The 26,696-nt window shown below is 43.8% G+C and overlaps 2 protein-coding genes across 10 annotated transcripts in view; one reads left to right on the forward strand and one right to left on the reverse strand.

Moving 5' to 3' along the window:
- Positions 1-11,201, forward strand: part of PER2 (period circadian regulator 2) — a 48,492-nt gene extending 37,291 nt beyond the window's left edge. For all 8 annotated transcript variants that reach the window (XM_058843732.1, XM_058843731.1, XM_058843734.1 and 5 more), the window contains 7 exons: positions 1,200-1,373; positions 1,633-1,893; positions 2,633-3,480; positions 5,288-5,474; positions 5,955-6,147; positions 7,697-7,847; positions 8,765-11,201. In XM_058843732.1, coding sequence (XP_058699715.1) covers positions 1,200-1,373; positions 1,633-1,893; positions 2,633-3,480; positions 5,288-5,474; positions 5,955-6,147; positions 7,697-7,847; positions 8,765-8,914 — 1,964 coding nt within the window. In that variant the 3' untranslated portion in view covers positions 8,915-11,201. The remainder of the gene's footprint in view (positions 1-1,199; positions 1,374-1,632; positions 1,894-2,632; positions 3,481-5,287; positions 5,475-5,954; positions 6,148-7,696; positions 7,848-8,764) is intronic.
- Positions 11,202-24,766: 13,565 nt separating this feature from the next.
- LOC131581521 (transcription cofactor HES-6-like) lies at positions 24,767-26,389 on the reverse strand. Of its 2 annotated transcripts, XM_058843897.1 has the most exons (4): positions 26,313-26,389; positions 26,155-26,241; positions 25,998-26,079; positions 24,767-25,916 (listed from the first exon to the last, which is right to left on the reverse strand). In XM_058843897.1, the coding sequence occupies exons 1-4, from the start codon at positions 26,376-26,378 to the stop codon at positions 25,483-25,485; spliced, it is 669 nt and encodes a 222-aa protein (XP_058699880.1). In that variant the 5' UTR covers positions 26,379-26,389; the 3' UTR covers positions 24,767-25,482. The 2 variants fall into 2 exon arrangements, with proteins under 2 accessions (XP_058699880.1, XP_058699879.1); XM_058843896.1 differs by having other exon boundaries at positions 24,767-26,079.
- Positions 26,390-26,696: the final 307 nt, after the last annotated feature.

Raw genomic sequence — 26,696 nt, forward strand, 5'->3', positions numbered from 1 at the left:
GGTTCAGGACTTGAATCAATATCAAATATTTCACAGTTAGGACTAATAAGAACAATCAGCTGAAAAATCTAGCAGCTAATTAATTGCAACAAAAATATGCATGTTATTTTTCTGCTTAAAAAGGAGGAACAAGAGAAGGTAAAATGCAGCATTGGACTGTCCTGTGTTTTGTAAGATGTTAGAACACAATGTTAATCCATGAAAACAAAAAGCTGGGGATTACTGAGGCAAGTTGTCTAAGTCCCTGCAGACAGAAGCATTCAGTTAATCTTTTAGGCCTTAGATGTAGCATTTGCCATAGCCCCTTGTCTGGATGGGGAGCTAAATGAAGAATGTAACTGGGTAATACAAGGATTGTGAGATTGATAAAGAACTGCATGCAAATGAGAGATTTTCTCATTCTTCCTTGTCATTACATGAGGCTGAAGGGAGTGTCCAGTGGAGTTTCTCAAAAGTTGTGAGAATGATCTTGGCTATTTGATGAGCTTCAAAAAGAAGTTCTTCTAATGTAGCTTTTAGAATCAAATTAGAAGGTATCAGTAGATCAGGAACAAAGAGTCCTGCAGAAGGGCTGAAATGCTGTAATTTGGAGTCTCTGGTTGTGGTTGGCAGGAGATGATGTGGGTCACCAGCTCTTTGTTGCACTGATGTCTGAGACAGATGAAGTCACCAGTCAGGAAAAAGGCAAACTTTAGATCTTAAATATATGTTCTGGAAGTATTCCTATGAAAGCAGGAATGTTGTAATGCTGTGTTGTGAGGCACTGCTCTGACCTCTGCTGGATTACTGTGTGTAGCTTTCAGGGCAGAGAATTTTCAATAGCTGTATGCTCAAAGCAAAGCTCTTAGAGTAACCAGCTAATGAAAGAAATCAGTGTACAACACTGTGGGAGCTGGGGACAACTTATTTTTGGGCTGGAAGAGGCTAGAAATGCCAAAATTTTGCCATGAACAAAGAGTAAAGACCAGAAAAAGAGGAAGCTATCCTTCAATGAAGAGGTTTGGTTTGGCTGTGCAATCAGAGGATTGCATTTGTTGCTTCATAGTCATTCTATTCCTGGAACATATAAAATAAAAAGTTCACTTTTTTGTCCTGTCAGGCACAGTTTGCCCTTTGCTGCTTTGCAGCCCTGGCAGGGTGTAACTTGAATTTGGTCTTGTTTATGTTCAGTAAGCTGCAACTTTTATTTCTTTTAACAGATCCTGCTGTGTTGAAGGCATCTGGTAAATCAAGTGGTCCCCCAGTGGTTGGTGCTCACTTAACATCTTTAGCTTTACCTGGCAAGCCAGAAAGTGTTGTGTCTCTCACCAGCCAGTGCAGCTACAGCAGCACCATTGTTCATGTTGGAGACAAAAAAACACAACCTGAATTAGGTAGGATTTTTGCTAATATTTTCTCTTCAAGATGGCAAGTGCTAGCAAGTTCAAATTTCAGACAGGTGAACAGCTGATGTCTGCTCGTGACTCTACATTTTTCTTACAGCCGAGATGGTCTTGGGAAATGGAATAAATAGGGATGGAATGTGTAATCTTAAACTTGCAGCAAAATTATTACAGAATTGTAACACCTTAAAAATACATATACAGGGCTTTCTTTGCTTCATCTTGAGTATTTTGCCTTGTGTTCCTGTAGAAATGATAGAAGATGGTCCAAGTGGAGCAGAAATCATAGATGGCCAACTTCTCGCCCCTCCATCCAGCTCTGCACACATCAATCAAGAGAAGGAGCCATTTAAAAAATTGGGTCTTACGAAGGAGGTCCTTGCAGTGCATACACAAAAAGAGGAGCAGAGCTTCCTGAATAAGTTCAAAGAAATCAAGAGATTTAATATCTTTCAATCACACTGCAATTACTATTTACAAGATAAACCAAAAGGACGACCTGCTGAACGTGGTATGGCACTAGTTTTCACAATAAAACTTGTATTTATATAGAAAGTAAATCCTCTTGGGAAGGCATTTCCATTTTTAGTTGTTTGGTGGGGCCAGTGTGAACAGTGACGGTTGCATGCTATTTTCAAAACCCACAGAAAAATTTTCTGACAAATCTTGCTAGAAGATTTAAAGTGGAATATTGCTTTTAGTGTCATAATGGACATTTTAGTAACTAACATTTTGATTTTTGTCTGTTCTCTGTACTATTACTGTCATGCATCTACTTTCAAGGGACAAAAAAAACCTGCTTTAGGAAGTTTGCTTTACTGTATCTGTGCTTGTATGCCCTTGTTTTTCTTTTCCTTCTGTCTTGCCAACTGTCTTTTGTTCAGATTTGTGGTTTTGTCTTGTTTTCAGCTCCTTTGTTTTCCAGTTTTCCCCATTCCACTGTTGTGTAATTAGTGAGACAATCTGATAATTTTCTGGTTGCCTTTAAGGTAATAATGTGATCAGCAGGATGGAAATGGCAGAGACTAGCAGTAATAGGGAGATTGTTTTGTTTATTAGGCCTAGGAGCTCTGGATGGCATTTTCAGGAGTGCTTGATATGATTTTTGTTCTCATTTTGGAACAGAAGTCAGACACTGCTAAGCATTTGTTTCAGATTTTTATCCTTTTTTTTTAAATTTATTTAACTAGTTATACAGGTCCTGTATAGCTACATTTTTATAACCTTTCTTAAAATTATTCCTTTTGCAGGTGGTCGTGGACAAAGAAATGGCACTTCTGGAATGGATCAGCCTTGGAAGAAAAGTGGAAAGAACAGGAAATCGAAGCGCATTAAACCACAGGAATCTTCAGACAGCACAACTTCTGGAGCTAAATTCCCCCACCGGTTCCCCCTGCAAGGTTTAAATGCCACAGCCTGGTCACCATCAGAGACTTCCCAAGCCAGCTACTCAGCAGTGTCCTTCCCCACTGTCATGCCTGCATATTCCCTTCCTGTTTTTCCAGCAGCAGGGACCGTGCCGCCGGCTCCTGAAACTTCCCTCTCTGGTTTTAATCACTTGCCAGACTCTGGAAACAGCTGCCCCATGCAGCCATCCCAGTTCCCTGCACCCTTCATGACCCCTGTGGTGGCTCTTGTGCTCCCCAACTACATGTACCCAGAGATGAACAATAACTTACCTCAAACGCTGTACCCCAGCCAGCCCAGCTTCCCTGCCCATGCTGCCTTCTCCTCACAGACGGTGTTCCCACCACAGCCCCCCTTTGGCACAGGCAGCCCCTTCCCACAGCAGCCCTTTTTCCCAGCCCAGCCATTCCAGTACAACCCCCCAGCAGAGCCTGAAAAGGCTCCTGGGGCAGAGCCACGCAACGACCCCTCCCGTTCCTGCACTCCTCAGTCGCTGGGTCCTCAGGACCAGGCTTCACCACCTCTGTTCCAGTCGAGGTGCAGCTCTCCTCTGAATCTCCTACAGCTGGAGGAAACCACCAAAACTGCAGAGAGCGGAGCTCCTGCGGGTTTACACGGAGCTCTGGCTGAGGAAGGAGCCATAGGCAACATCAGGACAGTGGATAATGGCAGTGGGAAGGAATCCCTACCTGTAAGTCTGGATCACACCCCCCTTCTCCTGCCTCTGCTGCATCATTCTCACTCCTTTCACTTCCAGTTCCAACATTTCCTCTTTGTTAACCATAGACAGAAGTTATATAATGCCAGGAGCTTGACTCAAAATTGTAGTTGGTAAATTCAAACTTCAGCAAACTGCATAAAACCCAAAGTCCAAACATTAGAGTAGTCTCAATCTTTAAAAGCTAAATCTACCTCACCATTCTTCTAAAGTTACACTAGGAGGCTTGGAAATATATCCTGAAAGAGTTTTGCTCCATTTCATTGAAGAAAATAATATGGATAAGCCCATTGAGAACCACTGAAATAAACTGTAAAATAATGTGAGCATTTTATTTTTAGCAAAAGCTTTTGGGCTGGTGAATTTGTGTGCATGGGAAAAACAGTCTGCAAGTTGTCTGAAAGAAGCTGATTTAAATTAAAATCACATCTGTGTTTACAAACAAGCAACCAAAGTAAATTAAGAATTCATCATTTCTTGCAGACCATAACTTTATTTTTGTTTTGTTTGTTGCATAAAACTATGCTGAACTATTTGGTAACTTCAGGGTTGTTTTTTTTTATTTCCTGGCTCATTTCAATTTGATAAATCAGTCTAACAAATAACTTGAGGTGGAGCAATATGTCTGTAAAGGTTTCCATGGTAGAAATATGTAAACTGTTATTTGTGCTTTCTAAAGGCACCATAGAGTATCATTATAAATGCTGATGGGATGGAGCTGCATCCTGTATATTTTTCGGCTGCCTCCTTCCCTTATTCAGGAATGTGTTCAGGGTAAAATAAATTCTTTCCATTATTACATGTTTTGCTAAGTTCTGTCAGCTTTAATTTCTAATATTTAATCTTCAAACTGATCTGCAGTCAGGTTTTGATTAGGTTGGAGATGTGTGTAGTTAATGCTCCTTCCTTTAAAAATACACAAATAAGTGATCTTGCCTGGGAAGCACCTGGGGACATTTTCTTACTGCTCTCAATGCCACTCTTCCTTCTCATCTCAAGGAGATGGAGCAGATGCAAATCCTTTGAGGTAGACTATAGTAGGAGCAACTCCTTGTATGCTGTGAGTGGCTTGGGTAAAATCTGACTTCTCCAGGACAGTAGGTGCTGTCAGAAGTGAACAGGAAATACATTTCTTCCTTTCTCATGGAACCATATTATTAATTTTTTGAAGAGAAATTTAACTGGTATTAATGAAGGATCCCCTGTCTGCCTGTCAATCTACTTCATTATTCCTTGGCATATGTTACTGGTGACTGCCTTTGAATAATTATGTGAACATTAGAATATGAAATGAAATGGATTTATTACTAATCATTTACATGATTAGTAATAGAGCTATTACATTTAATAACAAATGCATTAATAAATAAAGCCAGTCCCATATGCCCTTCTCATATTGATTCCATTGATCCCATCAATTCTCATAGATCCCATCCTCTTTGTTTGTCTCCTCTAGTTCTGAATGTAGGAACGTTTTCTGTCTAAGAGAAATGTTGAGCTGATTTTGTGAGATGGTCTGGGGTTAGAGATCATGTTGATGTGTAAGTATAGAGGAGTGCTGACAACTTTGTAGCCTTTTCTTTGAACAGACACTGCAAAACTATGAACTGTTGATTACCTTGAAATATAATTTCTGAGAATTTATTAATTGAACGTAATAAAGCTATTATATTTGTTTATATATTTATATTTATTTATAAAGCTTTTATATTTAGTAATAAACAGCTTTGATTTTTGGTATTTGGGATTTTTAAATTTTATTCCTTCTTCTTATCACTAGGCTGAATCTCCAATGGATGCTCAAAACAGCGATGAGCTCTCCATGTCCAGTGTCCTGCTTGACATTTTACTGCAAGAGGACGCGTGTTCAGGCACTGGCTCAGCCTCCTCAGGGAGTGGTGTGTCTGCAGCTGCTGAGTCCCTGGGCTCTGGCTCCAATGGCTGTGGAATGTCAGGGAGCAGAACAGGTAACTCAGGCAGCCAGAACCCTCCTGGTGCAAATGAGCAGCAAATGAAAAGCTTTGTTTTTACTCCTCCTTGCATAGTTTATCCTTGATTTCTTTCTTACTGCATGGCACAAATGTTCTGCTGTTGTGCTTGATTTACAGAATAGAAACTTTTCTAAGTGTGTGTAAAACAGGCATTAAGATATTATGAAGGTATAAAGGAATAATATAAAGACCATACTCCTTCACCTCCATTTAAAACTTTTAAATTCAAGTGAGCTAATTAGTCTGCTGATATTCAATGGAGACTTTACTTAAGAATTTGAGTTTTTAAAAGATTAATGCAGTTACTCAAGGGTGAAAGTTCCCTCAGTTTAAAAAGAGTAGAATAGTGGTTGTATTTATACATTCAGTTCTCTTTAATCTTCTCTACACTCAAAAGCATTCAGGTAATCCAAGCATTGGAGAATTGATAATGAAATGTTAAATCTCTGTTTACAGGTAGCAGTGAAACTAGTCACACCAGCAAATACTTTGGGAGCATTGATTCCTCAGAGAATCACCATAAAACCAAAATGAAGACAGAAATGGAAGAAAGTGAACACTTCATCAAATATGTGCTCCAGGATCCCATCTGGCTGCTGATGGCTAACACAGATGACACAGTGATGATGACTTACCAGCTCCCCTCACGGTAATTGCAGTGGCACAGCCCTTCACACATTCTGTGTTTAGGGGAGGCACAATGTACAGGAGGGGAGATGTGTAGGAATCTCTGTCTGAGGAGAAATAAACTGTTCAGCTTAGTGTCAAGACAAATTCTTGCGTCCTTTGTTTTGTATACTACCCAAGAACTTCTCGAGAAGGAAAAATGATTTAATTAGGCTTGGCTGTATTTTTAGGTCAATTTCCTGAGTTGAAATGAACTGTGTGTATTTTTTGGGAGCTGTTTCATAGTTAGTGATTTGTAACTACTTGTCCAGAAATCCCTGGTGAATGTGCTTAGATCTAGGCATGGTCTGGCCTGGAAGATCTCCAGTCCTTGCCTGTTATCCTTGAGATGCCACATCCAGTGGAATGCTGCTCTTGGACTTGTGCATTTTTTTCTGAGTTGGTAACTTCCATATGTTCATTATTCTTCATAAATCAGGATAAGGAAGTAGAAAATAAAAATCATAAGGCTTCTAATAAAATAAACTTTTTTAAAACACAAAACACATAAAAACCATAAAAAACCTACTACTTGAGTAGCAGACAGGAGATACAGGGGAGGAAGAGGTGACAAGTCTGTGGATTCTTTTTTTCAACCTACTTGTTTATATGTCTTGGGAGCAGTGAATGGTGTTTTGAGAAGAATAAGAGGTTTCAGTAAAAACAAGCCTTTGAAAGGGAAGGTAAACAAGCTTTCAAAATACAGAAGCACAGGCATGATGGAGAAAGTAAAGAATACATTGTAAGAACTCAAGATTTTTTTTTTCTAGTCTTAAAAATACTTTGACATTTCTCCATTTTTGCTGTCTGAAGTGTTGACAGCCATAGGTGGGAATTCCAGTAGCCCATAAAAGCAGCAAAGCCTACCAGAGTATTTTGATGAGAAGAGTGAAGCTCATTGTCAGAATGTAATGCTCAAGAAGTAAATCCAGCCTGTTCTTAGGTGCCCTGTAAGGAATAGGAATTATTTTGGGTGTCTTGCTTTCTATTGTCATGTTTTACAGAGAGATACAGCTCGTAAATGTTGCTGTGGGATGGGGTTTTGTAAGTTCCTGAATGGAGGTAGGGCATTTGGAGGGAGAGGGAATTTTGGCTGCTGAAATAAAGCTGTTTTTCTAAAGTTTAGTTCATTCTTGGTGACCTTCTTAAACACATCTTACACTCCTGCTTTATCTCATGTGCAAGGGGTCTCTGCTTTGGGTTGTCCTCCCACTGGAGGGGGCTTGGAACTGCAGCAGCAGCAGAGGGAAACTGGGTTTTGCTGGTTTCACTGGTGGTGCTGCCTGAATGGCTCTAAGAAAACTCTCCTCACTGATGGGATTTGCAAAGACAGTGAGCCAGCAGAGATGTCTGCAAATGCAGAGAGCAGCTGGAGTAATCACATTTCATCTTCTTCCAATACAAGATTTCTAAGCATAACATTCTAGAACAAAAATAGTCTTTAAAAATGTTAGTATTTGACTGTGTAACCTCACATAGGCATGAAGCCCAGAAACTGCTGAAGCTCAATTTCTAAATACATTTTATTTTAGGGATTTGGAAACAGTTTTAAAAGAAGATAAGCAGAAATTAAAGCAAATGCAGAAACTACAGCCAAAATTTACAGAAGAACAAAAAAGAGAGCTTATTGAAGTTCATCCATGGATCCAGCAAGGTGGCCTGCCAAAAACTGTTGCTAATTCTGTAAGTGTAATGAGTTAATTATTTTTGCATGTATAATAGTGCTTAAATTATTAGCTGCCTGTGTTAAACTCTTCCTTTCTTGTTGCTATGAAAGCTTGGTCAATTATGCATAGGAAAAAAAAAATAAATTCAAACTTCCATGCAGTGGTTTCTAGCTTGATTCAACTTAGCATAAATCCTCCTTCCAATGGAGGAAATTAAAGTACTGGTGAACACAGTATAAGAAATTTCCTTCCTGTTTCTGAATTTCCATGTCTCTGTTTGAAGTGCTTCACAGCAGAAACTTCACTACATGAAAATCTCTAGTTTGTGTGCAGAAATGGATGTCCATTGATCTCAAAGTACAAAATGAATGGCAATATGCTGATCCTTTTTCCTATCAGACTTCTCACTCAGGATCATGATTCTTCTAAGTAGTTTAATGGCTTGAAAGGAAAAAAAAAAAAGAAAAAAACCCAACAAAACAAAGCATCCATGCAATTTTACTTGTTGTCTGTGTATTTTACTTGTTCACACACAAATACCTGATTGCATTTCCTTTTCCCTAAGTTTTCTATCATTTGTGGCTTTTTTGCACAAAAGCTGTCAAGCACAGAGGTTCTGTTTGCACATGAGTGTTCCAAAAGTCAGTGTGAAGGAATTGCAGTGGTGTTAATGTTACTGCAGCACTGATCCTCTGAGCACCCAGCTCGTGATCTGTGCCTTCCAGTAGAGTTCTCAAGTACTTTCATTGATTTACTGCACTTTATAAAATCATGGTGTGTGGAAAAGTTGTGGAGTAAAATATATCTGGCAGCTACAGCACAGGTGGAAAGGTTCCCTTGGAATCAAGGATTGCATGCAGGTGGACTGATGCTTGGAAAAGCTTTTTTTAAATTTTACTTATGAGTGCTTCTATTCTTTATTTTTCTTTTTAGGAATGTATTTTTTGTGAGGACAATATACAGAGCAATTTTTATACTTCATACGATGAAGAAATCCATGAAATGGACCTTAATGAAATGATTGAAGATAGTGGAGAAAACAATTTGGTTTCTCTGAATCAAGTCAGTGAAGAACAAACATAGCCTTTGAGCCTGTTGTTTTGAAAATTGCTTCAAAACGACAGTGAAGGATCCATAAAGGTTTTAATCTTTTATCCAGCAGGATGAATGCAGTTCATAAAAGTACATGTGTTTTTCTTGCTCTAGAAGAGTCATTTGTGAATGAATCTCTTTTTAAATGGTGGCAATCTCTTCCCAGTAAGGACATTGTTGAAGATGGTATAACTTTTCTTTAAAAGACTCATTTTGCACTTACATGCCTCAAGTATTTCTTTATGAACTCTAGAAACTTTCATTGATGCCTACTGTTTTTTGTAGAATGGGTTAAGAAGTGCTGGAAATCTCCTCACATACATAAGGTTCTTCAATCTCCTGGTGACGATTCAGCTTTATAAATTGTTGAGCAATTTTGCTTAGTGGCTCTTTAGCATTGTTCTTAATACATGAAGTGGTCCAGCATAGTAGAAGAAATAACCTTCAAGGAAATCAATTGACACTTGCCCTTCTCATACCAGTTGATCCCATCCTCTTTGTTTGTCTCCTCTAGTTCTGAATGTAGGAACTTTTTCTGTCTAAGAAATGTTGAGCTGATTTTGTGAGATGGTCTGGGGTTAGAGTTCATGTTGATGTGTAAGTATAGAGGAGTGCTGACAACTTTGTAGCCTTTTATCTAAATGGACACTGCAAAACCATGAACTGTTGAATACCTTGAAGCATAATTTCTGAGAATTTACACTCAAGAAATCCTTATGCTTAAAGTTTTAAAAAATTTAAGACCACAGAGGATGTCTGGCCATGCCCCAGTTAGACAAAGCTTGGGGTAACTTTAACCTTTTATTCTGACTGGTCCTGTCAGGAGGTTGGCCATCAGTTTTTCCAATGTGGCTAAACAAACATCAAATTTTTATGTGGCAAGGGAGGATTAGATGTGTCTTGTCATTTGAAGATAGTTCTTATAAAAAAGAAGTGATTCTGAGAATAGTGTTTACTCACTCTATTCGATTTACATAATCTCAAATTTAGTGTGGCTGGAATCCTTTGCTGTCAAAGATTTCATTTTAATGCCTCTGATTGTATTGACTTGAATATGTGTACTTTATGTTCTTGTGCTGTTTATGTCTGTTGGATGTGGGAAGAGAACCTGAGAGAACAACTTTTAATATGTTGGTTAGTTAAAGGACATTTAGTTGCTGTATTGCTAGATGTCAGCTGTAAGTCCTGGGGTGAAAAATGATGAAAGTTAATTGAATTAACTTCGATATGTTTGTCTTAAATATTTTTCTTGGGAAGCATTTCCTTTTTTATTAGGGTAACATTTCTATTCACTGAAAATTAAGGTTATTTTAATTCTATACAAATACTTCTATTTGTATACAGAGAGGATGTGAATTTACATTGACACCAAAAACACACAAAAGTGACTGGTATTTGCTTAGTGGAAGAAATAATTTGTTTCAAGTAATTCGTTATTAGTTGGAAAATTTGCACTGGAGACAGGTTCTGCAGGTAGTAAAGTGTGTCAGCTTGTGAAACAAGCAGAATCACGATTTTAAAAAACAAATATCTTAAATGTAGTGTGAAACACTACCCAGCAAGATCTGATGCCTGTCTTTAACAGTTCAGCAAGGTCAAACGTAAATATTTGTAAATACAAAGTGAATGAGAAATTTTCCGGTGTTGGTGTTCACGTCCAATGTGTTAAATGTTTTAATCATAAATGGAACAGTGCAGCTATACCAACATATGAAATATATTTCATTTTTACATGGAAACACAAACATGGACCAGGGTTTGGGAAAAATAAAAGCTTTATATAAAAGGAGTGCATCATAATTATACAAATAATTTTCAAAGACTTCTCAACCACTTTGAACTTCTCTTTGCTTTAGCATGCTTTTTTTTCACCCCCCCCATGTCTTTTTTTATTTGTCCTCATTTCTTTTATTATTTTTTTTCAATGACCATCTTGTAACCATAACTTAGTGAAAGGAAGAGAAAAGTATATTTAGAGCATTTTGTGGATGTGCTTACTTATGGACTTAATCTTGCATCCTTAAAGTGTTTGCATTTACAGGGTGGTATTAAAATATTTTCCTGTAACTTTAAATCTACATGCCTCCATTTATAGATAAGATTCTGAAGCTGTAATTTTTCCAAACTGTTGTAAGATGATTTATTTGTGATGACACTTTGTCAATATGTCAACAATGTTTTCTGTACACTGTGCAATATATTTTGGTTTTGCCACTTGTGACTAATTTTTATGACTTTGCTTTTTAGAAAACTGGTAAATAAAACAGATATATTTTTAGTTGCCTTTTTGTTCCTTGAGGCTTCTACTCCAAGTAAGAAGTCAGAACATGCGCTCTACTGATGCTGGTATTTCATGGTACTGATGCTGAACTGGTATTTCAAACTCTGGCTTCCTGTCCTGGAGTCAAATTGCTGCCAGATTTTCTGACCTCTAAGTTTAGTGGTCACATGGAAGATTAAATCTTTATATTGAGGAGTTGTTCTGAAAGCTTGTGCACATTTCCTGGAAGAGCACGTGCAGCGGGCTCTGTGTTGTTCTGATCTGCCAGAGTGCAGATCTTCCTTGTGCTTTCTGCTTTGTTCCATGTGAGCTTCTACAGGGGTGGCTTAGGGACAGAGAATTCCAGTTATGCCCCTTGGATTTGCTCTGTACAGTGATTTTCAGTCTTCTGTCGAGGTGTGAGGTGTTGTGTTTGAATATTGCTGAACCTTTCCAAGCTGGAGTGCTTCCCTGTTCGTGTTTAATTATCTGGAGAGTGGAGCAGTGCTGAGCTCAGGGCTTGGACTCCTCCTGGTCAGAAGGGACTCAGTTTACCAGACCTTCATTATCTCCTTTTTTCCATGGCTGTGTTTTGAGAGGTTTGTGGAAATTTTTAAATAGAGCAAGCTAGCAGAAGCCCTGCTTTGGTCATAAAGGACCCAGAACCTTCTGTGAGCTGCACAGTCGGGGTGTTTGGGTCCCACAGGCTCAGCACATGGGTGAGCTGCCTTCACACCAAGAGCAGAATGTCGTGCACTTCACTGCCTGCAGTTTAAAACACACTTGTTGAACACATCATCCAAGCCCCTTTGCAGTCCTCTGAATTAACCCTAAATTTGTGGGCAGTTCTGTGTCTGTCTGCAAACACTTCTGTCCTCACAGCACGGGCTCCTGGCTCAGGGGAACACGCAGAGATGTGTGGTGGAGCTTTGGCAGAGCTCCAAAGCTGAGTGTCACCCCCTGTGCCACTCCACAGGTGCTGCCATTTGGATTCCAGTTCTGATAACAAGAGCCTTGGGTGCTGCTGCTGGGATAAACTACCTGGTGGTGTTTCACTCTTATTTCTGCTTTGGGTAATTTCTTTTTGTTCAGCTGTAAATGTAATAAGAATACGAGTTAACCGTGGCTTCAGGCATTCATGAACTCCTCCTTGGTGAGGTATCTTCTGTCAGCACCAGAGCCAAGAGCTTGCAGAGCTGTTGGGAGGAGCCTTTGTCCGAGTTTTTCCCACCTCAGCAGCCCCTAGATGTCACTGGTGTCCTGGGATTATCTTTGGCAGCATTTCCATCACTGTCTTTCTTCAGCTTCTTGTGTGTTGGGGCTGGTGAGTTTGCCATGACATTATTTGATGGGAAGTGAAAGCTCTGTGGCTTGAATTTCAAATAAGATGATGGGAAAATTCATACTGAAGAGCTGTTGGCCCAAGGACAGTGAATGGAAACATAAGCTCTGCTTGGAAAAGAGAAACAGACTGCTGAAAGCATCAGGTTTTAGTCCACTTAACAGCTGTCATGAATTTAGGGGTGAAAAAAAGATGATGTTCTTACTGAGAATCAAGATCCTTAATGGTTATTTTGTCTCTAAGAAGGGTGGAAAGAACCCAAGGCATTGATAAACCTCTGACCCAAAAAAAGAATGTGGTAAAATGAGTTGCATGTTTCTGGCAAAGTAACAAACAGATGACTTGAAGGAGGATAAGGTTTGTAGGTGTAACTTCCAGAAATTCCACTGTTGAATTGATCACAAGGAGCTTAAGAAATTTTTCCAGTGTATTGAACAGCTCAGAAACTCCTTTTTCTCAGGGGCTGTGGAAGAGGACCTTGTTTCCAGGGGCAGGACACAAAGGTGTCCAACAGCTTTGTCTCTGCTTCACTGAAACAACTTAAAATGCCAAACAAACAAAAAACTAAACCCAAACTTCTCCAGGCTTTCCAAGTGGAAAAGCAACATAAGACTGGGTAGAAACTGAGGCAACTGAACTCTGAAATCCCAGATATTTCTCTTGGTATCTGCTGATAAATCATGAGCTCCACCAGCTGTGTGTGCTGGGGTTTCACTGCCCAGCATTTCTGCCTCTCGCAGACAGAGAAATTGTGAACAGTGTTTAACCTCAGTGGATAATACAGAGGATGAAAACACTTGCCACTCAGAGAGAAAATGCTTTTCAGCTGAAGGACACGTTGTGCAAGAGGCCCCTCCTGAGGCAGGTGGCATCGCTGAGGGATGTGCAGGGAGGGGACAATGCTGGCTGTGTAGTGCAGGGAGGGAAAATGAGCATCTGCTCCAGCTGGGGTGAAAGGTTTGGTGGGGCAGCCACTACACCCTCAGCCCTAGAGGGATGTGCTGCTTTGCACTTCATTTGTTTTTATGTTTTAGAGACAAAAGAGTGGATCCAAATTTCCCGGTATTCCAGGATATGTCAAGGGGTACTTCTCACTCCTCAGTCTGCAGTAGAACAGGATATAGTGAATTTATTACTCTCTTTAAATTGTTAGAGTGGTCAAAAAGTAAACTGCTTGTGTTGCTGTTGCACTGCCTGCTTCAGAAATTCTAATTCTGTCCAAGAATGTATTTGCTATGCTTTTCCTTTTTAAAAAACCTGACCACTGCTTGTCTAAGGTAAGGTCTTACTGCTTTCCTTTCTGTTGTCACCAGCTGCCTCCCTTGGAAATCTGCAGCCTTTTTGCACAGGGTGCTGGCTAAATTCAGCCAATGTACTTCTCTAATTGGCTGTAATCTTTAATTAGCTTAGCTCCAGGAGCAGGGTTGGGTGTGTGAGCTGAGCCCTGCTCTGGTTTGGAGAGCCCTGAGGCTGGAGCTCCTGCAGGTCCCAGGTGAGTGCAGAATTTACAGAATTTACACCAATGATTTAACCTGGGCCATCTCTCCATTCTGTTTGCTGCCACTTCTGTTCCTCCCCAGCGTTTCAAGTGTTTGTAGTTTTGTCGGGAGTGGATAAAGACAGAGGTTGACACATGAAATAGGCTCAGGATTTGCTTTTTCTTGTGTTAATAAACTTCTCTCACCTCCTTTAAACTTCAGCCTCAGTTTTGAACACTGGCAGATCTGTCCTCACATATTTTGGAAAACTATTCTTTCATGTTTCAGTTGCATTTCTGAATTTGAATTAAAAACCAAGGGTTTCTGATGAAAATGGTTAATTAAATTGCAGAGTAACACTCTGTGCTGAGCACTACCTGCAATGCAGAGGTCTTTTACAGCCCTAAAATACATAGTTTGTTTCTGCAGCAATACAGGATGGTAGGAAATAAAATCGTGTTATTTTTCTCTTGCAGTGAGAGAACACATGTAATTTCCTATACCAACCAGTGTATTTCAGTATCAAATGGTGTGTAAGTGAACCATTTTGTATTTTCCATTGTTCAGTGCAATAGCTATTTTCTAGTGTAGTTTCTCTTCCTGTTTAGGCTTAATGAGGTTTCAATTTACTTAAAAAAAAAAATCTCCAGGAAATAATGGAGTTGGAAAAAAAAAAAACAACAAAAAACCAGTCTGCCTCAGGGCATGGAAAACCCAGGAATGACCTGGGATGGCTGCAGGAGGAGCTTTGGAGTAACAAACCCAGCTCTGGGGCTGTGCCTGTGCCTGCAGGGCCTGGGGCCAAGCAGTTCTGGGTTGCAATTTGTGCAATAAATGCATGTGCATGAAGCATCTGGCGTGCCACAAAGCGGGCAGCAGCGACAATGGCAGGAATGTGGCCATCGGGAGATATTTCCAGGCTCTAGATGCAGTTGTCTTTAAAAGCCTCCTCCTTTTTTGTGTTCTGCAGAGCTGCTGCTGCCTGTGAATAGGGGAGATTCTGTCCCAGCTGCTGGAGCAGGGCTGGGAGGGGAGGGGAGCTGGGCACAACCTTCTGTTCACATCTCATTCCTAGGAAAATGCCTCTTCCTAAACCCCACATCCCTGAGCACAGCAAAACTTCTGCTCACTCCTGCTTGCAGTGAAGTTCTTTTGTCTCCCTCCCTTTTAGAGACAAAGCCAAGTAGAAATATATTTATTTTAGAATTGAGCTGAAATTTTTTAACTGCCAAAGCTACGTGGCAATAATGAGTGATTCCCACATTGTGCAAAGAACTGGGAAATTCTTCCATTGTCCTTGGCTTCCACTGTCTTTTAGTATGCAAAAATATGGTTACTAAACTCTTCAGTAAAGGCTTTTAAAGCTTTGGATGTAGTCAGGCAGTGAATTTCATAGTTTTTAGTAATAATTACTTTGCATTACATGAGCAGTGAATTTAAATGAGTTCAGCTATAAAGACCTGATTAGGAACACACATATTAACAACATTGTTTTATTAGTCCTGCCAGCCCCCTAAAATACCTGCTCTGTATGTGCTCTACCATTATGAGGTGATGCTTAAGTCTTAAATTTTAATTGAATTTTCAGGGATTTCTGGCTTGGATTTTTAAGGAAAATCTGTTTGTTTATTTGGCCCCTTTTTGTTTGTTTGTTTCTTTTTTTTCTTTTTTGTCTGACAGTCTCTTGGCTATCAGGTGGAATAAAGGTATCTGTATCTCAATCTGAGAAAACCATTTATAGCCTCACATCGATTTTGTGGCAGAATGATATAAATTGAACAGACTGCATACTGGAAATGGTTTTACAGGTTTCACTTACTGACAGAATTAGTTTGATGAAGTGATATATGACTGCCTTTACCACCTCATTTAGTGTTCACAGGCCTGTGAAGTTTATGGTGTTACTTTTCACTCATTACAGAGACAGTTGAGAGAAATCTGTATTATTGTAGTGTTCCCAGGAGTGTGGGTGCAGGAGCCTTCCCCAAATTCTGCAGACTTTATACACACACACACAGTGACTTGAAGCTGGTTGCCAAAACTTCGGGTGATTAAATTGCTGTAATTAAATGTATCCCCAGCCTCCCAAGCGTTGTTTCTGTGCTGCTAAGGCTGCTTGATAAGGCTGGAGTTGAGCTGTGACACCTGGGCTATATTTAGAAGGTGGCAGCTTGCTGCTCTTGGGAACATTTGGGTTCTTGCACTCTGGTTTGTGACTTCCATGGAAGAATTGGAGGAAAAGGATAATAACAGCTCTAAAGAGCACTGCTGCTTTGAGACTGCTTAACACTGCCTTTTTAAAAATAGTTTTATCCACAGCAAAACACGATTTTTCTTTCTTTGGATGAGATGCAAGGGCTCCTTGTCAGAGAGAATTTGAGAAAGAACAAAGATGAATCGCTCTTAAGGCTTGAGGATGTTTGGACATTTAGGAACGGTTTAATTGAATGGAAGTGAGAAGTTGTTGAAACACAGGCAGAAAAGAAAGACACGGGGCTAAATCTGTGTGCATCTATAATCTGTGACCATAACAAACGAGAAAGCTGTCAAAACAGGGAATGCCCTGTTTTTGGAATTGCCCTGTGTCTAGACAAAAAAAAACAGAACAAATTTAAGCAAGACAGAGAAAAGTGATGTTTAGAGCTTTTGGCAAAAGAAGTTACAGCTGCAGAACCCAATCCCATGAAGGGCTGTGTTTGTCTGGGCTAAGCTGAATTGTCAGATCAATACAGATCTGAGCTCTGCAGCATGAGGCAAATCAAAATTGTCTGTCCAGGCACTTTAGATTTTGGGTTCTTTGAAAACCAAACCCCAGATAATAAATTGGGCTGCTTGAATCTCTTTGCAGCATTATTCAGAAAAATGTCTAAAATATCATTGTCCAAAGAGTTCCTTAATATCAAATGTTCTCTGAAAACAAAACCATAAGTACAAAACATGTATAAAATGATCCTCCTTTGTTCCAGGGGAAGGCCAGGGGAAGTGGAGCCCTTCCTCTTTGGAAGGTGTGTGTTTGATTTGGTGCTGCTCAGATGCCATGGTGACAGGCACTGCAGAAAACAAACCCCGAGCACCAGCTGGGCTCTCCCTCCTCTCCAGTTCCCATTTCCCTGCCCATTACCAAGATCCTAACAGGAGATACAGCAATGTTGAAGGCTCATGTGTTTCAGCACCAAAAAGGATCAGAGGTCAGAACCTTTTCATTTGAGCCAGAAAGCCAAATCTCCCCATTCACTGGAGGATTCTGCTGCATTTCTAGGGGGGATGCAGTGGGAGCAGCACTTTTGGTTTGGTTCCTCACCAACAAGAAATGAAGGAAAGGTGAAGACAGCACACTCAGTGGAGAGTTTGTCACAAACTGAGAGGTTTTCCCAGAAATGGTGGGGAAAACTGGGATCCACAGCTAAAGCTCTTCCTGCTCAGGCAGCCACTGCTGCGTTCTCGTGGCGAGGAGCTGTGTCCCAGGTGTCACCCTGAGCTCAGTGACTGGAGATGCTGCTCTGGAGAAGTGACAGAACGACTGCTAGACCAAAGAATCCGCCTGTCTGTGTCCACAAGATCTAAAAGTGCCTGGCATGGCCTCTAATGCGTTCAAGGAGGGATGTAACACCTGGGAATTCCCGTGGTGTTGCCAGCACTGCAGGAATCCCTTTTCCCAGGGCAGGCAGTAGGGATGGAAGCATTCTGTTTGGTGAGGGAAGGGGAAGAACAAAAACCCACAACCAAACCAAAGAATGCTTGAATACATGCAACTTTTTTTTTTTTCTTTCCCTGATCTACTTATTTTGCATGACATGGATTATGTTTGTTTGCATATTTCATTTTCCATCTGGCCCATGTAATTTGCATCTATTTATTTTAAATGCACGTATGTGGCTGAGTCAGAGTGGTCATTGCTAGGCTGGCCAAGGAGAACCCTTCCCTCAAGTGTTCAGTGTTGGGTGGGACTTAACAAATCTGTTTGGGTGACCAAATGGAGCAGGGAGAGTTTGTGCATCTGCCATTCACCCACCAACACTTGCTCTTCATGGAAGACCTCAGTGATCCATGCAGTACCTGGGTCTCATCATATTTGAGTCATAGGAGACTTGAGAATGTAGAATTTGGGGAGGCTTTTTCAGTTGAGTTGGCCAGTTAGGCAGTAAAACATCACCTTGAGAGACAAGTGAGCAGTTGTCCTTTAATGGAATTCTGGAGTTAAATTCACACTGCCTGAATACAGAATGAAGGGAGGAGTGCCTGGCAGCAGACTCCATCCTGGGAAACTGAAATTTTGCTTGTTTTGAATGTCCTTACTTGAATTTCATATATGATGCAAATTAAAGTGCAAGAAAACATTGGCTTGATTCAACAGCAGTGGCTGGCAGCAAGAGCCTTGATTTTAGGGAAGATTTGACAGTTCTGAGAGGTCAGCAGATGCTCTGGCCTTACAGATTCATTCTCCCTTGTAGCCCAGATAACAGTTCTTTAGTCCCCTTCCCTTCTCCTTTGCCCCTTGCATCTCTGTGCTATGAAATGATTGACTGTAGCAGCTGTAAATTGGTGTGTGACTGTATAAACCCACAAAAGATACATGGAAGTTGTTGGTAAATTCTGTTTTTATTGCCTTTCCCTCCAAGAAACCCTGAGATAATACTTCACCCTTCTTTGTATAGCTCTTGACAGAACTAAACAAGAGCAAACTGTGAATTGCTCTTGGCTGAAATTATAACAAGTTGCACATCAGCAGAATGCTTTCGTTGCATCTTTTAAAAAGCCAAAATAAATCCCAAGGTGTTAAAGCATGCAGGTACACATTGCTGCATGTCCTCCCTGCAAATGCGGCCAATTCTTCTGGCAAAAAGCTGACAGATAAGAATTTGGTTGGTGTTTTTTGTTTGCTTTTCTTTCTAAAGGGGTTCAGGGAGTAGATTAAAATTTCAGCACCAGAGGAGTGGTGCTTCTGGGAAGGAACAGGGCTGGGAACTGAGTCCTGAGTAAGCACAGAGCAGCATTAGGGGCCTGGGGGGTTGTGTTGTGTTTCCCTTTTGCCGCTGGAGTTTTGTAGCCAAGGAGGGACGCTCTGGCTCGGTGCTGCCGGAGAGGATGTGAATCATTTTTCCTGCTTCCTGCATCAGCTGAAAGTGCAGAGTGTCCCTCTGCTCCTGAGCCACCATGGGCACTGTGTGATCCCACTGCAGCTGGGGGTGCCAAGCCCATTGATGCCTCAGGATTTTGGCTTTTGTATTTTTCAGACCCTGAACTGTTTTGGGGCGTAACCCTAAAGCTCCGTGGCCTGTCAGCCGCTGTTCTCCCGATTTATTCAGACAAAACAATTCCTCTGGGCCTGGAGCCCAAGGACACCCCACAGCCTCAGCCCCAAGAGATGTAAACAGCAATAAATTGGGGGAGAGCAAACTGGGGGTAAATGACTTCATCAGCTGAAGCTGGAATTGGAGCATCAACCCCTGAGATGGAAATGGACCAAACTTGTAATTGTCTGAGAAACTTGTGACCATCTTCCAGCTTGGCTGCAGCCTCTGGGAGGTTTCTGACTGCCCAAGGTGTGCCTGTTGAAGGCCTTCAATAAATCCCCACTTTATTCTCTTAACTCTGTCCAGCCCCTGCTCTGGGGATCCATCCCAAGGCATCACCTCCAGGTGTGATGTGGGACTCCCTGGGCTCTTTAAAACCTCTCTGAGACCAAGTGCATTCGGGAGCTTTCCAAATTCTGTCACTTTATACAAAGTTTTCTGGGAAACAAAGAACATCCTGGGCACTCTGGAGAGGTTCCCTAAGGCTCCTGAGGAGTCTTGAGCTTCACTGAGTGCATGTGTTGGCTTAGTAAGAAATGCTGCTTCAGTTGAGGGATTAATGGGTGGGGGACTTGCAGCTGCTTGGGGAGTAGCAGCTCCTCAGTAGAGATTCGCTCCAGAATCCCAGATTTTGGTAAGAAGCTGTGTGCTCCCTCTGCCTGGATGTGGGGATTCAATTACACCCATTTTCTGACCCGTGAATCTGCTCCTGTGAGTGACAGAGAGAATCTGGAGCAGGATTACGTGTGTAAAGCAGTCTCAGGCTCCTGGGACTGTGCAGGCTTCTGCTGAGGATCTGTGGAGCAGGAAAGGAACCCGAGCACGTTGTTTTGGCAAGTGGAAGTGTGTAGGTAGATATTACCAACACTGGGTCAGCCATGAGTAATGAGGCCACCGAGGCTGGTTGTAAACATCAAGTGACATTTGCAGGCCCAAAGGAGGCAAATTCACTCAGCTTGTGTGGCTGAGTTCTTGGTGAGACGTGTGGGTGCTGTGAACAACCTTTCCCCACTGCTGGAAGAGTTTGATGGGGCTGATGTGTCTCTTCTGGGCTTCCCCCCTTTCTCAACATGATGGAACTGATGATCCACTGATGTGTGGAATTTATGATTACAAAACCTGTTGCATGGTGACAGTGGAAGGGGTTTCATAGTGACCTTGCTCAGCACAGGCTGGTGAACTTATTTTAGGATAGGAAGATTGGAAGTCTGAAATTTTATTTGTGTGCAAAGCCCAAAACACAGCCAGGCTTCCCCAGGGAGCGGGAGAAGCTGAAACCCACTGAGGAACTCCTGGCTGGGCACACAGGCTCTGGGGATGGCCACTAATGTCCCTTCCCTCTCAGGTGACACAGCTACATCGTTTTAAGGATGCTTTAAGCTGTGCCTCTCTGGGGATGATTCTAAATTAGACTGCTCTGCTTTGTACTTAAATGGTGCAGGAGCTTTGCAGAGCTCAGCTGAGGGTGAGTGAATCCATGCAATTCCTGAAGTGAATGCAGGCTCGAAGATGCCTTGGCCTGAGCTTTCTCAGACACAAAGAAAACTACTCTCCTTGTTTTCCACTAGTATTTCAGGCACAGACCAATGCAAAAACTATAAAACCACAAACTGAGTTAATTGTACATTTAAGAAATCCAAGGCCAGAAGGGATCAGTTAATATAATTACTCGTATGATGTTGTGTAACTAAGTAGTTTTTGCTTGTAACCAAAGAAACTTGTATTTGCTTTTGGAAATATATTCTGTCTCACTTGACATTAAAAGAAAGGAAATTCATTACTTCTTCCAGAGTCTAATTTCAATCCTTTTCATTCTCATTACAGATAATCTGGACCTACTATCTAGGTCTTGGCACTTCAGGCTCTACTTTATTGGCTTAAAAGACTTCTTGAAGCCATGAGTTCCTCAGCTGCTGAGCTGTAGAATGTGTCATGCAATATTGGCAGTGTAACTAATCACCCTCAGTCATCATCTTGTTTAACTGAATTAGCTTAAGGCCTCATGCTCTGAGGTGTATTTTCATGTATGAGTGTTTTCTGAACCAGCTTGGATTTTTTTTTAACCTCTTTAAAATGCAGTGCAATGAATTTCACTTGCTGAAAATGTATATATAATAAATGTATATAATGAAATGCTAATATTGAGTAGGGAGCTAAAATACAATGGAATGAGAGAGACTCTTTTTCCTCCTTTGCTTTTCCTTTATCTTGGCTTATGAGAGGCCTAAAGAGGACAATTTAGAGACACTGTCCATTTAGATAGCTGTGGACTCAGGAATTTGCTAGAGGATGCAACTAGAACCAGGCATCTCATGAAATAAAAAGAAAATAAAAAAGAGACTGTTCTCATCTCCAGAGAAAAGAGCAAGTGACTTGGACAAAAGTTTGGGTGTGTTCCAGCATCTGAACACGGGAGATGTAAAACCCTGCAGGGTGGAGGAGCAGTCAGGGCTGGAGAGCTGCTGCTGCTGTGAGAGTGTGCAGACCTGTGCTGGGACATGGGCCCAAAAATGGGGCAATCCTGACCCTGGGCTCCAGCAGCTGGAGCTGTCAAGAGTGGGTGGGTGGCCCCTGGGGGATGTGGAGCTGTTGCTGTGGAGAGTTTAGCACAATGGGGCAGGACTCTGGCTGCCAGGATTAACCAACACTCACTCCAGCACCTCTCATAGGAACAAATCCTCCTTTTTTGTGATGTTTTGGTATCATTCTGCAAACAGCAGCATCCTGGATGGGAAGAAATGTAAACTGTGTTACAGACAGGAGCCAATTGCCTGCTTAGCAGGGATTTCCTGCATGGTATCTGTGCATCCCCCAGACGTGCTGCTGAGGCCTGGGTTGGTTTTTTCTTCTATCCTTTTAATTGGAATAGAAACTGAGACATTTATTTGGTGAGGGAGACTCTGCAGAGAGCTGCAGGATCCTTACTAGTGGGAGATGAAAGAAGATGTAAGTTGATTGGTGTGATTTAAAAGCTTGATCTTGTCTGCTGGCCAGAGGCTCTGATAAAAAACCTGGTACATGTTGGGAAGAGGTTTGAACTCTGAGTCCTCCCAGCTGACCCAGTCTAACAAGGAGCACTTTTCCCCTGTAACAGGTGTGAGTGACTGACATGCAAAGAGAGGGGAAAACGAGCCCTTCTTTCTATTATTCTCCACCTGCATATCAAACGAGAGGAGTCCTGTTAGAATGCTGCCTCTCTCTCCTTTTACAAGGCAGTGCACTGTCAGATCAGATGGTCTGTTTGTATTACTTTGGAATGGAAAAGAATAAAGGCAGTTTCTATAAAGAAGGACTTGAAAAGGCTTCCCTGGTTTTTCATCAGAGCTGTTGGAAACCTTCCTTCCCCACGCTGCCCCTTTCCCAGTGCCACCCCCAAAATGCTCACCTCTTCCTGCCTTTGTCAGCCAAGTGTCAGATTTGACACCTTTGCAGTAAGGTACAGAAATGCAAATGGACAAATCCAGCAACACCTAATCAGGGGACGTAAATGTTCTGTGAACCTAATTTGTGGATTTAAAAAAAAAAAAAGCAAAAAAAAGTCCTATTTCTAACACATTTCTAAAATACTTTTGACACTATTGGAGAACTCCTCAAAGTACTGTTCTGACCTGGCTTTTCTTGTCAGCCAGACCAGCACAGCTAAGTGCTCAGGGCAGAGGGCTGCAATGCCCCTGCTCCTCCCCACCAGTCCAGTTTTGGGAGAGCAGCTGTCCAGGCATCCTCACAGCTCCACTGACTGTTGTTCCTGCAGCAGAGGGAACGGGATGTGCCCAGGTAGGTTCCCCTGGCTCTGGGTAGGGCAGCAGCACAAGCAGGAATGGGAAAAGCAACAGGAACAGGGAAGACCAGCTTTGAGTTTGGACCATTCTCCAAGGCCAGCAGAGGGAAAGTTGAGCACCAAATCTGCAGTGTTGACTTTGCTTCGAGCTGCCCCAATTCCTGGCACTTTTATGTTGACTTTGGGCTGTGTTTCTGTCACCAAAGTGTCAGGATTTGCACTTGCTTTCACAGGAGCATCACTGAGAGCCCTAACACAAGGGCCTTTCTTCTCATGGAGATGAAGCCAAGCCAAGGTGCCTCTGGTGCTCCTGCAGCAGTGGAGAGGCTGCCTGGGGCCAGGCTCAGCCCTGGATGGCCCTGCTGAAGCCACTGAGCTCAGGCAGGCTCTGAGTGCTGCTGTGAGCCACAGGCTGAGCTGTGGCTGCTGCTGTCACGTTAAGGAACTGGGCTGTGGCTTCAGCCCCCTCTCAGTGCCTTTTCCAGCACATGAGGGGTTCTGGCTGAGCAGGGTCACAAGATGGGGTGAGGGGCTGTGTGTGACCTGGGCTTGGAGTCACAGGGAGCTTTGAGCTAAGAGGGGAGAATAACTTCTCAAACAAGATGTGAGGCCTGAGGGAAATCGATATAAATAAACCTGGACTTGGGCTGGAGAGGTGCAGCCTCAGTCCCAGAGCTCTCAAGGTGTGTGGGGTGTCAGTTTTAGTGCAAGTGTCCCAGGCTTCATTTACACTTCAAACCCCTCACCTCCCTCCCTAAAGCACAAAGGTCACTGCACTCCCCTCACTCAGCTGATTTTTGCCCCTCTCCTCTGGCTCAAAGGGAATTTAACTCAAAAGGGATGAGAAGGACCAAGCATTCTGATGGACACATTTGAACAAGAACACCCACCTCAGGTAAAGAAAATGACAATGGAAAGGCATTGCCAGTGCTTCAGTTTCTATTTTTATCATTCTGTGGGGTTACTAACAAAGGTACAGGTCTAGTCCCTTGGTCATTGGGTTGCTTCCTTTCTTGCTTGCTTGCTCTGTGTTTGGAAACTTCCATGTATTAAGACACTTTACAATCTTTTTTCCTCATCACAACGAAAACGTATTGTATCACAGCATAAATAACCTGGCATCTCCCCAAAGCAGGAACGGGGAGGGGGTCAAACCTCGTGGATAAGAATGCTGAGGGTCCCCCTCCAAGCCCCCAGAAACATTAAAGAACACTTTCCACATGCACTGCACACTGTTATTCAATGGAGCCCTTTTCTGTTCTCCACCAACAAAACAAAAAAATCAACCCAAAAAGCAAACCCCCCCCCCCGTGAAGTTATGCCCCAGGACAGGATTTGCCTAGCACTTGTGAAGCTCGGGCTGTGCATGTGTGAGCAGTGCCTTCGATGGCAGAGCAAGTACAGTAGGTTTGAGACTGGCATCCAGACCAACCAGCCCCAGACTCTGTGGCCCAAGACCAACCTCAACCAGTGTGACCTGGCTCCTGCAATAGACTTAAGTGTCAACTGGAATTGAACAAAAGAAATACTTGAATTCCAATAGTTAAGTTAACAATGCTTAAGTACGAGAGTTAAGTGCTTAATTACCAGCATTGTTTCCATGATATAACACATACTGGTGTCAAGAGCCAACAAGAGGGAGCTGTATTTTTAATGTTTCTAAACGGGTTTGAAGCGCAACACATTACACAATATACTACACCACATTGTGAATTCAGGTTTTTTTTATTAAAGATTAAAAATAAAAAACATTTGACACCCTAATATACATAAAGTCACAACAAACTCAAGTATGCTAAAAGCAAAATGTGCATAAAGACACTCATTTCTAAAAGGCACCCTGCCACCAACATCTTTAAAAATGCTTGTATAATCCCACCGGGTATCTAAGTTTTCTCTCTCTTCCCTAAAGGTGAAACTTCAAACTGCTACCAGGTACAGACACTACCCCCACTGACATCTTTCAGGGGTCTGTGCTATCACTAGAACGTTTAAAACCGTGCATGCAGACGTAGCTTCAGCTTCTCCTGGAATTGACTATGGTGATTTAAAACGTACAAGGGCTTTTTCTTAAAGGGTAGTGGTGTTTAGGCCCCTTCTAAGGGCCAGGAAGAAAGAGACAGGGTTATAAAATAACTGCTGTGTCTCCACCGGAGAGCTTCGCTACTACAAACCGACTCCCTCCTCCCCCCATCCTCTCCTAAGAACAACCCCTAAAGTTCCCAAATGCCACACACGCACGCTCACAGGGATGAAATGTTACCGCGTTCGCTATTAGGCTGTCAGGCTGTGACAGCGTCCGAGTGCCCGAGTCCCGCAGCCACAGCGCTCCCACGGACACGCTGCACACACGGGCACCCTGCCCTGCCCTCCCCACAGGCAGCTCCGCGCTGACTCCTCTCGGCTCTTACCAGGGTCTCCACATGGATCTGGGCGAGCCGGCCGAGGCCAGGCCCTGCGTCTGGGACGCGTCCAGTCCGTCCGTGGGGGTCTGGCCCGGCTCGGCCTCCGCCTCGTCCGAGTCGGAGCAGGTCTCTTCGCTGGGGCAGGGCGAGAGCGCCGGGGCGGGCAGGGCCGGGCCCGGGCGGGCTCCGGCGGGCAGGGCCAGCGCCTCTCCGGCGGGCCAGGGGCCGAGCGCGGGCTCCCCCAAAACGTCCGTGACCGAGTCCGGGCAGCCGCCCTCGCTGAGGGGCATGGACTCCAGCAGGTGGTTGAGCAGCTCGGCCGCCGTGGTGGCGTCGATACCGGGGCAGCTGGAGACGAAGGTGTGCACCTCGTGCATGCACTGGATGTACCCGGCGGCGAATCGCTCGCTGGCCTCCAGGAGCCGCCGCCCGCCCCCTGCGCCGCGGGGACAGAGAGGGGCGCGGGTGAGGCGCGGCCCGGGCCGGGCCCCCCGCCGCCCCCCGGGCCGGCACTCACCGCGGGCGCGGCGCTCCAGCACGGCCCGCACCCGCCGCACCGTCCGCTCCAGAACCTCCGCGTTCTCCAGCTTCGCCTGAAACTGACCGGGGGCGCCGCGGCCGTCAGCGCGGCCCCGGGCCCCGCCGGCCCCCGCCCCGCCGCGCCGCCGCCTCACCTCGCTGTCGGCCAGCAGCAGCCGCAGCTCCCGCAGGCTCTCGTTGATGCGCGCCCGGCGCTTCTTCTCCACCAGCGGCTTCCTCGTCTGCGGGGACAACAGCGCCGTCAGCCCACCCCCCCGGCCCGGCCCCGCCCGCCGCGGCCCCCGCCGCTCACCCTCCGGTCGACGCGGGGCTCCGCACAGCCCTCGCCCCGCGGCGAGCGCTCCCCGCCCGGCGCCATGGCCGCACCACCCCCCCTGCTCGCGCCGCGCCGCTGCCGCCCGCGCCGCCCTTTTATAGCCCACGATTTGCATGTCAATGAGCCCATTGGCCGCGGCGCGCGGGCAGCGCCGAGCGTTGGCCGAACGGACCAATGGGAGCCGCGCGCTTTGTCTGCGGCGGGGCGGGGCCTCGGGGCGGGGCGGGGCCGCGGGGGGCGGGGCCTCGGGAGCGGGGCTTGCCCAGCCCCGGCGGCGGCGTGAGGGGGCCCGGGGCGGCCCTGAGCCCCAAACCGGGCCCGGAGCCTCGGGAGCGCCGTGCGAGCGGCTTTGGTGTGCGT

This window comes from Poecile atricapillus, chromosome 8, assembly GCF_030490865.1.
Source record: "Poecile atricapillus isolate bPoeAtr1 chromosome 8, bPoeAtr1.hap1, whole genome shotgun sequence".
NCBI lineage: Eukaryota > Metazoa > Chordata > Aves > Passeriformes > Paridae > Poecile > Poecile atricapillus.